Source organism: Gobius niger (assembly GCF_951799975.1).
Source record: "Gobius niger genome assembly, chromosome: 11".
NCBI classification, from domain to species: domain Eukaryota; kingdom Metazoa; phylum Chordata; class Actinopteri; order Gobiiformes; family Gobiidae; genus Gobius; species Gobius niger.
The window spans coordinates 16400679-16413583 of NC_136862.1; the positions used below are offsets into that span (position 1 = coordinate 16400679).

The window sequence follows — 12905 nt, forward strand, 5'->3', positions numbered from 1 at the left end:
ATACTTGGAATTAGTTCAGATTAAAAAAGAAAGTGAAACTAAGTAGATTTTAATACTAATTTGAAAGGAAAGTTTTAATTATTTTCGCCAGTGAAAAATGTTTGAGTTAAGTAATAATATTGGAAAGCTCCTCGAAGTAGGGGTTTCTCACATAAAGGAAGGACTCATACAGTACACGAGACTATAAAGGTTGGGAACCACTGTTCCAGAGCAAACCAGGAAAATTATTTCTGACCCCTCCTATGTCTTCCACTCCCACTCACTATGGCCTGGTGTAAGAACTCCCCGTTTCATTGAACCTCCTGAACTCAGGTGCGTGCGTGCGTGTGTGTGTGAAAGTGAGGACATTTTTGGGTTGAGGGTCAAGATGTGGTTTTAGGGTTAAGGTGAGATTTGAGCTAAAAATTAGGGTTAGGGTTAGGATTAAGGTTAGGGTTAGGGTCTCTGGGTGATACATTATGTCTATGAGTATCCTAAGGTAGCATTACAAACATAGGACATTGTGAGGAACAGTTTGAGTTTTTAACCAACAGAGTGAGGACATTTTTGGAAAGTGAGGACATTTTGGGTGGTCCTCACTTATGGAACTTTGTTTTATATTGACTTTTATTGATTCACTGCCCTTGTCATGTCAAATAAATAAAGAAATCTTGGAACTTGGGATACCTTATCAGAATAGGTCTTCCTCAAATTATCAGTTAACAAAATGTTGGTCTTTTTTCCCTCCTTGGACCATTGTTTGAGAACCACTGAAATAAGGAAGGAATAACACTTTACATTTATAATTACATTTAGAATAGAACATAGAAAATATTAGGGCAAGGATATAGAGTTCGGGAATGTGATGTCATATCGCTAAGCATTATGGGACAAGCAGCAATTGCAAACTAATGGAGTTATTGTTCACATTAAAACACTTGGACACCACAGTGAGTTAGATGTATTTACCACCAGTAGTGACTCTAACTCTTTTTCTCCACTTTTTATACTGCTTTTAGCTAATGATAGTCAATGAAATAGACTAAAAATACAAACGGTGTTGTAAAACCCTCTGTATTATGAGTATGCTGCCAGAACAGGCTCCATTTATAATGCTACATTATTTTGACAAAAATACTATGGTGTGTGTAGGTAAATCATTTATTATGGAATGCTTGATTTTCATGACGAGACAATTAAGCTATTAACAGCCATTCAGACCAATGTAAACCTTCAGCATTTTCACATCCACAGACTGTACACAAATGTCCCAGGAACATATAAGGCACACACACATATACACTATTAACATAGCACACCAGGTGCAGAGATTAAGACAGCAGTAACTTAGGTAAGTGGATACTTGATGAGGCTACAGTTTGCGTTTTCCCATTAAGCAGCAACAGGACAAGCTCATACATGGCATCCTTTAGAGTAGCAATAACTATGGCCATGTTCAGTACAGAAATGCTACTTCAGATATATTTAGGGTAACAATACCAAGAAGAAATGTCCAGCAGTGGGGTAGGTCAACAGTTAACTAAAAAGCACAAGGAGTGGGACAACAAATTAAGAAATTACAATTAAGAAGTGCTTCTGCTTGAAAATACCATTATTTTGAGGAGAGGGAGAGAGTCTGCATGAGTCAAATCAAAATCTACTGAAAATTATGTTGTAAATTTGATATTGTTTGCCATTTACAGTTACTTAATTGGTGCTGATGGCCGCAGGAGACCAAGTTAAATGCGCAGTTAAGAAACATTAAAATTCATATAGACTTTGAAAGGGTTCATTAAGTGCTGATTATAAAAATGAGCCACATGCTTTAACACATATTTGTGTCCTTGGCTGGCAGTGTGTAGAAGCATTTTGCCAATGTGCAATAATGTTAATTCCTGAACACATTTAAATAACATGTAAAAAAAAAGGCGTGAATAATATCATGATGAACTATATTTTAAAATGTACAGTATGAACTGTTCAATGAACCATTATATGTGGTTGATCATTGTGTTGCAAAATGTTTTATGATTACAGTATCTACCTACACTGTGTGTCTCTCCCCCTCTCCATGCTGAACCCTCCACTCATAAATTTGATCCCACACACTCCTTTCTCCTCCGTCATCTATAGGACTGTCCCAGGAGCATGCCTCTCGTTGCCTATCGTTGAAGACATGCCTCTGGATAAATGTATTTTTCTGGTGTTAAACCAGTGAGGCCCTTCTCTCCTCAGGCGTTTCCTCTAAGATCTGCAGTAGAAGTTCAAGCAGGGGCTTTGCTACGATGCGGTAGCCTGGCGGTGTTAGATGGAGGAAGTCGAACATGTGTTGTATGCTGATGGTCCCGTCTGAGTGGACCAGCTCTGCACTGACGTCAAGGAACTGAGCCTGGGGTATTTGCTGCAGCCATGAGCGCAAAAAAGTATTAACAGCAGCATTCTTCGCCCTCAGGGGATTGGGACGCTCCCCTCGTGGCAGCAGACCCTGGAGATGACATAAGAATATAGGGTTACACAGTTCAGTCTCAGCTATAATCATCCACATAATGAACACAGCATGTGCCACTGACTAAACAATTAACAGAAAATGTGTTTTACTCACCAGTACAATAATTTTAGCTTTGGCTAGACGAGATGCAAGAAGTTGTGCAATGGCCAGAACTCCTCCTGCAACTTGCTCCGCTGTGTGCTCATGATTGTTGGTTCCTACCCACAGCACAACCACCTGAACATGTCCAGACATTCATATTAATTCAAAAAAGCTAAAGCTGCCCCCGATATATTTGCAGTACATTAGAGATACACATATAAATGAACAACATGTCACCTTTGGTCTTATGTTCTCCAGCTCTCCATTCTGCAGCCTCCACAGCACATTGCAGGTCGTGTCTCCTCCAATCCCAAAGCTAAGAGCATGAAGAGGGGAGAACAGCTCCCTCCAAATCTGTGTATCAAGATGTGCATTTACTGTAAGTCTCTGTCTGGTTAATGGTTCAAGAGACAGTTACAAAAGTATATTTTTCATGTTAAATGTTAAATCTACGACACATGTATGGGGCGGAACTGTATAACAATGCAATATGTTAACTTACATCATATTGTTGCATTAACTGAACCATTGAATCACCCACAAACAGCACATCTGGTTCTGCATCCTTACACTCCTGAACAAATCGTGTGTGCTGTAAAACAAAACAACAAAGCAAATTATGCACTGCAACAAGAGCTGTGTTTACCAAAAACAAGACAATTTGAGCTAATAATGAAAGCAAAGGTGTGAATCAAACCACACCATCAAAGGTAACGTTGTGTTGTAAGTCGTGCAAATCTTGGCAATAGGATAATACTCATAAGCTTGTCTCTAAGCCTAACTCATAAGAACGTCTGGTGCACCATCTGAGTTAAGCAGACTGTAACAGTTTATTAGCTTTGCAGGATTAACCGAGCATTGACCCATGAGTCTCCTAAACAAGAGAGTGAGACTTGAGGCAGGAAGGAGAACACTTTACATTTATAATTACATTTAGAATAGAACATAGAAAATATTAGGGCAAGGATATAGAGTTCGGGAATGTGATGTCATATCGCTAAGCATTATGGGACTAGCAGCAATTGCAAACTAATGGAGTTATTGTTCACATTAAAACACTTGGACACCACAGTGAGTTAGATGTATTTACCACCAGTAGTGACTCTAACTCTTTTTCTCCACTTTTTATACTGTTTTTAGCTAATGATAGTCAATGCTATGTATGATAACAGCTGCAAATATGGCCGATCTCCATGGTAACTGAGAAATTTCCCGAACTCTATTTTGTTCTATTGACTGTTGTAGAAATTGGGGTCAAATTGGGTCAAATTTGACAACTGATCTTCAGGACAATGTTATTTAATCGATGTGTGCTACAAGAACAGCTTGTTATAAACTCATACACCGTGATCATATTCACCAACCTGCGACATCCATCGATCATCCCCCTGCACATCCTCCATGGGCTTCGGTACCGACGCTGGATTCGCATCACCACTCATCCTACAACAGACATAATATGAAGTCCACCTGCACCAGCGATATTACAGTATTACAAGCATGGTGTAAGCTATTCCGTGTAATGTGCAGGGAACAGGAATGCAAAACCAGTCGTAGCAGCCGTAGCCATTATAGTTTCATGCACAAATGATTGAGTATTTCGGAATTTAGCCGGTTAGCTTGCATGCTAATCACTGCACCTCTTTGATACGCCCGGGCTTCTTATCAGGCCGTGAAAGCTAAACCTGTATGCGGGGATGTCTACCTGTTCGCGTGCTGCTCTGTCTTCACTTTTTATCGTTGTTTTTATAGTAAATCGTTTGTAGTTGACACACTTCAGATGGCAGAGGGGCGAGACAACAAAAGGCGTGTCAAGCAGAGATCATCATGCAGCAGTACGCCGTCCCGCCGCTAGAGGCCAACATGGAGCACAGAAATCACATGGAGCTTCATGCCCTTATTTTACTCTTGTAGGTTCATTTTTAGATTAAACGTGTCGTTGTAGAATGTATCTTACTAGTGCGGTGATTATACAAAACATTATGTTATATACAGACAATGTAATAATGGCGTGATAATCAACACATAAAATAACATGAGTCTTCATTCCCCTGACAAAACAAACGCAGGGCTGACGAGATACAAAATTACCGCAATGGCTCATGGGTTTATGTCATAATAATAATAATAATAATAATAATAATAATTAATAATAATAATAATAATAATAATAATAATAATGATGATAATAATAATAAAAATAATAAAAATAATAATAAAATAATAATAATAATAATAATAATAATAATAATAATAATAATGATAAACAAAATATTAATCATAATAATCATACTAACAATAATTAGTAGCAGACTTATCTTTTCAGTCAAGTGACCGACAGGCTGCCTCTTTTTTTTTTTTTTTTATTGCTTTGCCGTCTGGTCTGTACTTGTGTTTAAGTGGTCTCACAGGCCTATTCAAAAAACGTGATATAGCATGTAAACGCACAAATAAATAAATAAATAAACATACATTAAACCATAGATACTCGTGTTTTCTCTTTTGCCACTAGATAGAGCCATTCTGTGTTTTTGTCTCCTTGGTTCTAACAACGAGCGTGTGCTGTCACTTCTGACTTGTGGTTTCTTCTCCAAAACAGGCCCACACAGCCACCCTCTTTTATTTGTATGACGCGGCCACGACATGCAGCCAATAGTTTCGATGGTACACTTGTTGTTGCTGAATGGCCCGGTGGAGTAGACAGGTGAACGGGTTATGCAAGAACCAGCACTGAGAGGGAGACGCCGCCCAACAGCGTCTCTCTGCCAAAGGTGTGTGCGTCCTGTGACTCAGTTTTTCTCCACCTCCACCACAAAACCACTTTTAACCCCTTTCTTCCTACTTTCTTTCGGACAAGCCACGGTGACATTTGTGTCCATGAATTCTGCTGGATGTTTTACATGACGGACCTTTACAGACGTGAGGACGCCACATAGGCAGCAGCATAAATGTTTTGTCCTGTGTTTCGGATATGGCTGCTTCTCTTGGGAGGGCTCGCTGTGCCAGGTGAGTTCACAGCTTCCTGAATTCAGTGATCCAGAGTTTTTACACGAACACTGCGCTCTATGTTAATGCGCTCCCTAAAGTGTATTTAAACAGGTGGAAAAGTTGACATAGTCATAGTCTCACCTCATGCCTCGTCCACTGACTGTGCAGCTGCCTGTTCAGGCTCGAGTTTACTCAAGTAATCTATTAACACGTACTCGACAGTCATGGTTGCTTGCTTGAGCAGAGTTTATTGTTATTTGGTAATCTGCCTATGCAGTTGACCAATAAGAAAATAACGAACTCATATGTTATTTACCCTAGACCAGTGTTTCCCAACCAGGGGTATGGGGACCCCTGGGGGTACTTGAACACTTAGCTGGGGATACCTGGAATAATCTCAGATAAAAAGAAATAATAAAGAAGTGAGTGGAATTGCTATTTAACTTTCAAAGAAAAGTTGATTACAATGTTTTTTTTTTCAATAAGAGGTTTCAGTTTGAGCATATTTTGGCCTTCTTTAACACAACACTAAATACTGAATAATTTGAGTTTAGTTGGTCACTTTGTAAAATATTGGCAGGTTCCCCGAGGTTGGGGTACTCTAGAATTATGGCTTACTAATTTTATATGTAACAAAAGGTACTTTGCGCAAAGTTATTGTGCAGCAAATGGCTGCTGCACATATGGCAGAAAACTGTTCTGTCCTCGGCCTGAGGACCGAAAAATTTAGTATTTTGCTTCGTGATAAGTGCGTATTACAACCTGCACGTTTCCCTTCCAGAAAGTAGTAGTAAACTTTTTGAAAATCCATTATAATGCTGCCCATGGTCTTTAATAATAATAATAACAATGGAAAAGCAACAACCTTGAACTGTTTCTTCTATTCTTCAAGGACTGTTTTAAAGTTTGCAGGCAGTAAAAAATAACCCAAAAAAATTAAATGCAACAGTTGTTAAAACAGGCAAGCACTTGAAGTGGGATGAAGTGAGGTGAGCTTTCCTGTTCTAAAGGACTGCATGATTATGTGTTTTTTATTATTCCTTTTCTTATTTTAATTCTTTTTTATTTGAGCCTTTCTCTCAGTGGAGACTGTGATTCTCGAATAGACCAACTATACTGGCTACATTTGCTGTGTTGCTGATAAGCTCCTCAGTAGAGATAACATGTCAGTGTTGGGAGCAAAGTTAATCAGTGATTCCCAGGCTTTTTTTTTTTAATGGAATGCAGAAATTCAACTTAGTGAACCATCTATGTTAACAACAGTAATATTCTCATGTTACCAACACCAAGCCTAACACGTTCTGATGTTTATTTTGTTTTCAACAGGGGTCCGATTAGTCGATTGTATTGAAATCTTCACTCAGAGTGAGGTGGAAGCGATCAATGGGACACATGTGAAACTGAAGTGCACATTCAGCTCCACCTCCCCAGTCTCACTCCAAACCGTCACTGTGTCCTGGAACTTCCGCCCCCTATTGCCTGGTCCTGATGAATCAGTGAGTTAAAAACTGTTTCAACATCTACAATATAGAAATAGACTACACTGCCTTACCAAAAGAAAAGTCGCAACCTGGATTTAACTAACTGTTCTAATCTGGCGTCGCTGCCGTTGGTCAGGCCTAGATTCAGCAACACTATGAGCCCAAAGAATGAGATCAGCGGACAACCTGAACATCCTGAATGACCAGGTTATTCCATCAATGGATTTCTTCTTCCCTGATGGCATGGGCATATTCCAAGATCCAAGATCAGGCTCACATTGTGAAAGAATGGTTCAGGGAGCATGAGACATCATGTTACACATGTTAGGCCACAGAGTCCAGATCCAGATTAACCCACTGAGAGTCTTTGGGATGTGCTGTGGAAGGCTTTACACAGTGGTCGCACTCTTCATCAGTACAAGATCTTGGTAAAAAATGCAACACTGGAGCATTTGACATTTCAGAAGCTTATTGAAACAATGCCACAGTGAAAGTGTGCTGTAATCAAAGCTAAAGGACATCCAGCGAAATGACCTTTTTTGGATACTTTTTTGTTTGGCAATGTAGTCAGTGCCATATGAAAACATGCAGTACAAGTCGTAGATTGCTCAAAATACAGACACTGAAAAGTCAGTACATGTGCAAATTTTAAACCTGCCCAACACTGAGAGAAGGAATTATGAAGTGTTAAATTAATGCAAGATTCACCTGCATTTCAGAACATAAACTATCCATGAGGAGATTTTTATTGTTTGTTCCACTGTGACCAAAAGCTCTAATTGTTAGGTTGATAACCCACTGTCTGACCTTTTCTCTTGACATTATCATACCAGAAAGAAAAGTGCAATGATATATTTATTTGCTCTTGTTTGCTGAAATGAGTAATGAGTGAGTAATTCTTTGTGGTCTGTGTCAGGTGTTTTACTATGATAAGGAGCCATTTCCTCCTGATCAAGGGCGATTCAAAGGCCATGTTGTTTGGTCTGGCGACATCCCGAGAAAAGATGCCTCCATCACGCTGCAGGATGTGCCCCCAACCTTCAACGGCACCTACATCTGCCAGGTCCGCAACAGGCCAGACGTGCACGGACGCAACGGAGAGATTACCCTCAAAGTGGTGAACAAAGGTCTGGACACAGTTCAGCCCTTATCCCTGACTAACACTTTGCAGAAGCATGAGTATGCTCCCTTCTCAATAAGATACTCCCTTAGCTTACTTTTTTACTGTACGTATGAGAAATGGCATTTAGATTCTGTACTCTCCAAACATGCTAAAAGGGAACTCCCAAGAGGTCAAAGTATTCCTGGTCCAAACAGCATAGCAATAATAATGATAACAATAATGAATGTACTCCAAAAAAAAAGTGTCACTGCTTTGTCGAAACTCAGAGTGTCTTTGCATCTCCACAAATTCTCATTAAATTGGTCACATTCAGCTACAAACATCCTTTGAACTTAAAGGTTTGATCAAGTACCCAAAGGAAGTACTGACACCAATGATGTAAAGAAACCTGTGTATTCATAGCTGCCCTTTGGCAGACTAATGAACATGTGGCTCACTCGTATACAAGTGCTACACACACTGAATGCAAGAGCTCTGTAAGCAGAAAGAAGGGATAACTAGGGAGGAAGCAGTCATGGATACCGATGAGCCACTGCTCAGTAAACACTCACAGATGTACATGTTGCTTCTTTACCTGACCGCACTGATTCGCATCGTTGCTCTGTTTGTGCTCTAGTGTCCATCTCTGAGATCAGCATGCTGGCATTAGCTGTGGGGGCCGGGATAGTTCTGATCCTGATCATACTTGGCATCGTTGTATCAGTGAAACTGTGCAGGAAAAGGCGAATGGACAGAGACATTGAAATGCACGTCCCGGAGGATCAATGGAAGGACCCCACAGCGTGGTGAGACCTGCTGCTGGAGCGGGATGGGTGCAGGCTGAAGGTGGCGAGGGGTGTGCTCTGGTGCATAAAAGGCTACTGAGAGAAAGAAGGCCTAATCTTTCTATTTCCAACCATTATGTGTTTATTGCAGGAGTCACCAACCTTTTGAGAGCCGAGGCATCAAGTTACCCTTTGGCTCTAGTTCAACCAACATCTGAAAAGACTTGCACTGTTTCACTGTAGGATATTAACCAGATCATGTCACAAATTAATTTTTACACAAAACTCACAAATTGTGAGTCATAAAAACAGAAGAAACAAAGAAATCTGATTTGTAAAAAGTAAATAATTTTATTTGTAGAAAGCGAGCGCCTCAGAGCCACAGACATAGGGTTGGTGACCCCTTGTTTAGAGCAACTTACTGCTCGTAAAAAAAATATGTTGTACATATGGGTGAATGTTTTTGAATGTTTCTATCTAATGCTGCATCACTAATACAGTGTTAAGCACAACTTACACAGCATAATCTTCTGTTGATATTATAAATGTAATAAGACATTTTCTGATGATTGCAATCTAATCAAAAAATGTCTCAACGTGAAAACTGATGTAATATTCTTCTGGCTAAACATTATGCACTGATTGTGCTGTGATGAATTGTTTTTCTTTCTCCTGTTTCCTAAAATGGTACATTCAGACTACAACTAATTAACTACAATTTTTCGATTGAAATGTCTTGAGGTCTCATTTTAAAATTCCCTTCAAACAAAAATGATTAATTCCTGAAGTCTGAATGTAGTTCAAGGTTTGGGCTCATCCAGCTATGATGAACAGGAGTGAACTTTACCTTAACTACTGAACTTTGGAAAAGAGGGGTTCATTTCAAGCTGCACATCCTGAGAGTTGTTTTATTTTTGCCTTTGTATCATATACCGTCTCACTGTGTGTGCCTCTGTGTGACTGCACTGGGACATTAGTAAACCAGAGGAGGCCGCTCATCTGTACATTGTGTCAAAGAAGAAGGAGGCAGAGAGCTCCGACGATGAGGAGTTTGAGGAGAGCAGTGGAGATGACGAAGAGGAGGAGGATGAAGAGGAGGATGACGATGATGATGATGACGATGATGATGATGACGATGATGACGATGGTGGTGGTGATGATGAGTAACATAGTCTCATTTTTGTTCCTAGACTTTCAGTCGTTTAAATGACCAATGCACACAGCTGAATGATGTCAAATGTTCAAATGTAAATAATATTTGGGTGAGACATTTGTAGTTTACTGTGACAGCAGCTGCTTTTTCTGCAAAACCACTTCACTGTAGCTCGGCTGGTAGTTGACTGGTTCAGACTGCGGCCATTTACATGGAGCAGGACTGTCCCTACCTCAGCGTCATGGGTTCAAGTCCCAGCTCAGACACGTCCCCCCCCCCCCCAAAAACGAAAGAAAATAAATCAGTGTTTATATTGTTGTTATGCCATTCAAGAATAGGCCTTGCCTCGCCTGTTTAAACATTGCTGGATATGAAAACATGCTGCAACTTGTACTATCTTTTGTACTCTGCACTGTATATATTGTTAATAGATGAGTTTACACATTTGCCTTTCTGCTAATTGCATCTCTGCTTTGCAATAAACTGTTTTTGATTCACTTCTTTTGTGACATTGTACATTTTGGGGATTTAATACGGCATATACATTGACTGTGGTATGGTTGGTCACAAACTGGTACATAAGTCTTCATACGACTGCAAGAAACATTCTCTAAATAGCCACAAATAGATGTGTTCTTTATGATAAAGATAAGTTTATGTTTGATAAAAACGGCAAAGTGCTCCCTCTAGTGGTTTTTTATTGACCCCCTCTACAGCAAGTATTGTTCAAGCTAACTGAAGTATTTGCAGCTTGCTCACAAAACTGAAAGATAGGGCATGTGGAAACATGAATTTGGAACCAGAATAAGGCGTGTCAAACAACAAGTCTCTTCAGGTTCTGTCTTCAGTGACGTCAAATAAATAGATTTGAGCTCGTGAGCAAGAGGAGAAAGAAAAGCATCAGAGGGGAACTGATGGTTTTAAGTATTAGACTAGATCTAGTTTTATTGTAACTTTAATGCCTTGAACCAATCCGTAGCATTGTTTGCTATGGGGCAGCTCTAGAGTTGGCCCAGATTAGAGCCAAGTCGAGTGTCCTTGTGTCTTGCTGCAGTAGCAGCAGATGACAGCAGATGCCGCGGGCATGTAAGTCACACACTGCAGTTGCAGCTAAAAGTGACTGATTTACACAAGAAGAAAGGGATACGATGGATGCTCTGTGAGTTAGAAAGTTAGAAACTTTCACTTCACTATAGAGGGGCACCCTGTCGTCCTGCAGTATAATGCTGTTTTTTGTTTTTTTTTTGTTATTGCAGTTTTGGAAGACTTCCCACTGCTGCTGCATTGATACTACAGTGGAGGGGCCTGGAGAGTGAAGTGATGGCCCATAGCACAGAGCAGACCAACCAGTGCTATCCCTTTGTAAGAACTCAGGATGTAAGAAAGCAGCATTGTAAGTGCTTTTGGCTTCCATCGACACATATTAAGATGAATAGGGAAACCCATAGAGGCTAACCAGAAATAATGCAGTCCCGTTGTTGCACTGTCTACACAATGACATGTTCACAGACAGGAAACATCTGTGACTCACATATCCTTGATATCATTAGGACTAAATATCACATAGCAACTTCCTTGTTGTCATTGAAACCTTTTATAGACTATTGTATTTAACTCACTTTCATTATGAGGATGAGCAGACAATTGATCTGAAGTTTGCAATAGCGGATGAAAATTGGAGGCATAATTGGTACAATGATACCATTAAATCACCAGATGTAACTTAGGTCAGCAGCTAAATTCACTTATCCAGTCTGGAGGGTCTTGTATAAGCAGTTCCCCTCTAATGTCCTGCAGTGAATACTGCCGACACAAGGCACTATAGGCAGATGATGTTATGGGAAAAGGAGCCGTCCCTTTGAGGAAAATGATGCGTGCGCATTCTTGGTGCTGCATCAGTACAAGGATTCACACACTGTTCTTTATGATAGAGATGACAGCTTGATCTTTGAAGCAATGAATCATATGTACATGAATCATATGTACAGTGCAGTGCTATTGAATTGTTTTTACATTGAAAGAAAGGAAGCAGAGACTTTGCGTTAAATAACATAAAGAAATACAGGGTATGTATTGTTACACTATTTTTTGTTTTGAAACTCACACCCTTTAAAGGTTCTGTTAAGAATGAAAATGATGTAAGTCCATGCCCTCTATAGGCAGGAGTCAGTGGTTTGAGTGTATTTATGAATGAATCCCGTTTGTGCCCAGCTACCAACTCCAGCTGCACTGCAGAACTTTTTCTTGATCTTCACAGATAACGTTGGGAAGAGTGCATGAGTCTGCATTTACACCCCCTGCCAGCGGGACAACAGGGGGAGGGTGCCCAGAGTTAGAGCGAATGAATGGTCCAGGTGAGGGAGGGGAGAGAGCAAAGGTGGCACTCAGCCAGAAGAGAGGACGGGGAAAAAGTTGAGAGATGAGCCGGAGGGACGAACAGGAAACGGTAGAGATTTGTAATACAGTTCATTCTGCAGTGTTTTTATTGTCTTTTCCTCTACAGCTCTTTATTTTCCTTTGTGCTCTGTTTTTGCTCCATTCTCTCCACTTGACACTGAGCCAGGCCAGAGCTGCATTGTGGCTGTCTCTGCAGTGAAAGTGCTGCCCGCTGTACTCTCCTTGAGTGAACCCTGACGGTGCACAGTAAGCGTTTGGCTCTTCAGTGCTGTCCGATCCAGGCTGGTTTCACTGCAGCCCTTTGACGTGTTACTGCTGGAGACAGGGGTAAGTGCACTGTGTGAACTGTCAGTGATGGTGCCAGGGGTTTTCAGATTCCTCTTTTGAGCCCAAAGGGAAGAGCGGTGTTTCATCCAAAGCTTCTCTATTG

At 40.4% G+C, this 12905-nt stretch overlaps 2 protein-coding genes across 2 annotated transcripts; one reads left to right on the forward strand and one right to left on the reverse strand.

The window, feature by feature from the left end:
• Positions 1-1939: 1939 nt before the first annotated feature.
• pafah1b2 (platelet-activating factor acetylhydrolase 1b, catalytic subunit 2) lies at positions 1940-4436 on the reverse strand. The gene is made up of 6 exons (XM_079565804.1): positions 4275-4436; positions 3934-4012; positions 3072-3161; positions 2807-2923; positions 2582-2704; positions 1940-2464 (listed from the first exon to the last, which is right to left on the reverse strand). The coding sequence occupies exons 2-6, from the start codon at positions 4009-4011 to the stop codon at positions 2186-2188; spliced, it is 687 nt and encodes a 228-aa protein (XP_079421930.1). The 5' UTR covers position 4012; positions 4275-4436; the 3' UTR covers positions 1940-2185.
• A 702-nt stretch (positions 4437-5138) lies between these two features.
• Positions 5139-10347, forward strand: mpzl2b (myelin protein zero-like 2b). Its single transcript, XM_079566237.1, has 5 exons — positions 5139-5575; positions 6884-7053; positions 7955-8165; positions 8778-8946; positions 9903-10347. The coding sequence occupies exons 1-5, from the start codon at positions 5518-5520 to the stop codon at positions 10090-10092; spliced, it is 798 nt and encodes a 265-aa protein (XP_079422363.1). The 5' UTR covers positions 5139-5517; the 3' UTR covers positions 10093-10347.
• The last annotated feature ends 2558 nt before the right edge of the window (positions 10348-12905 follow it).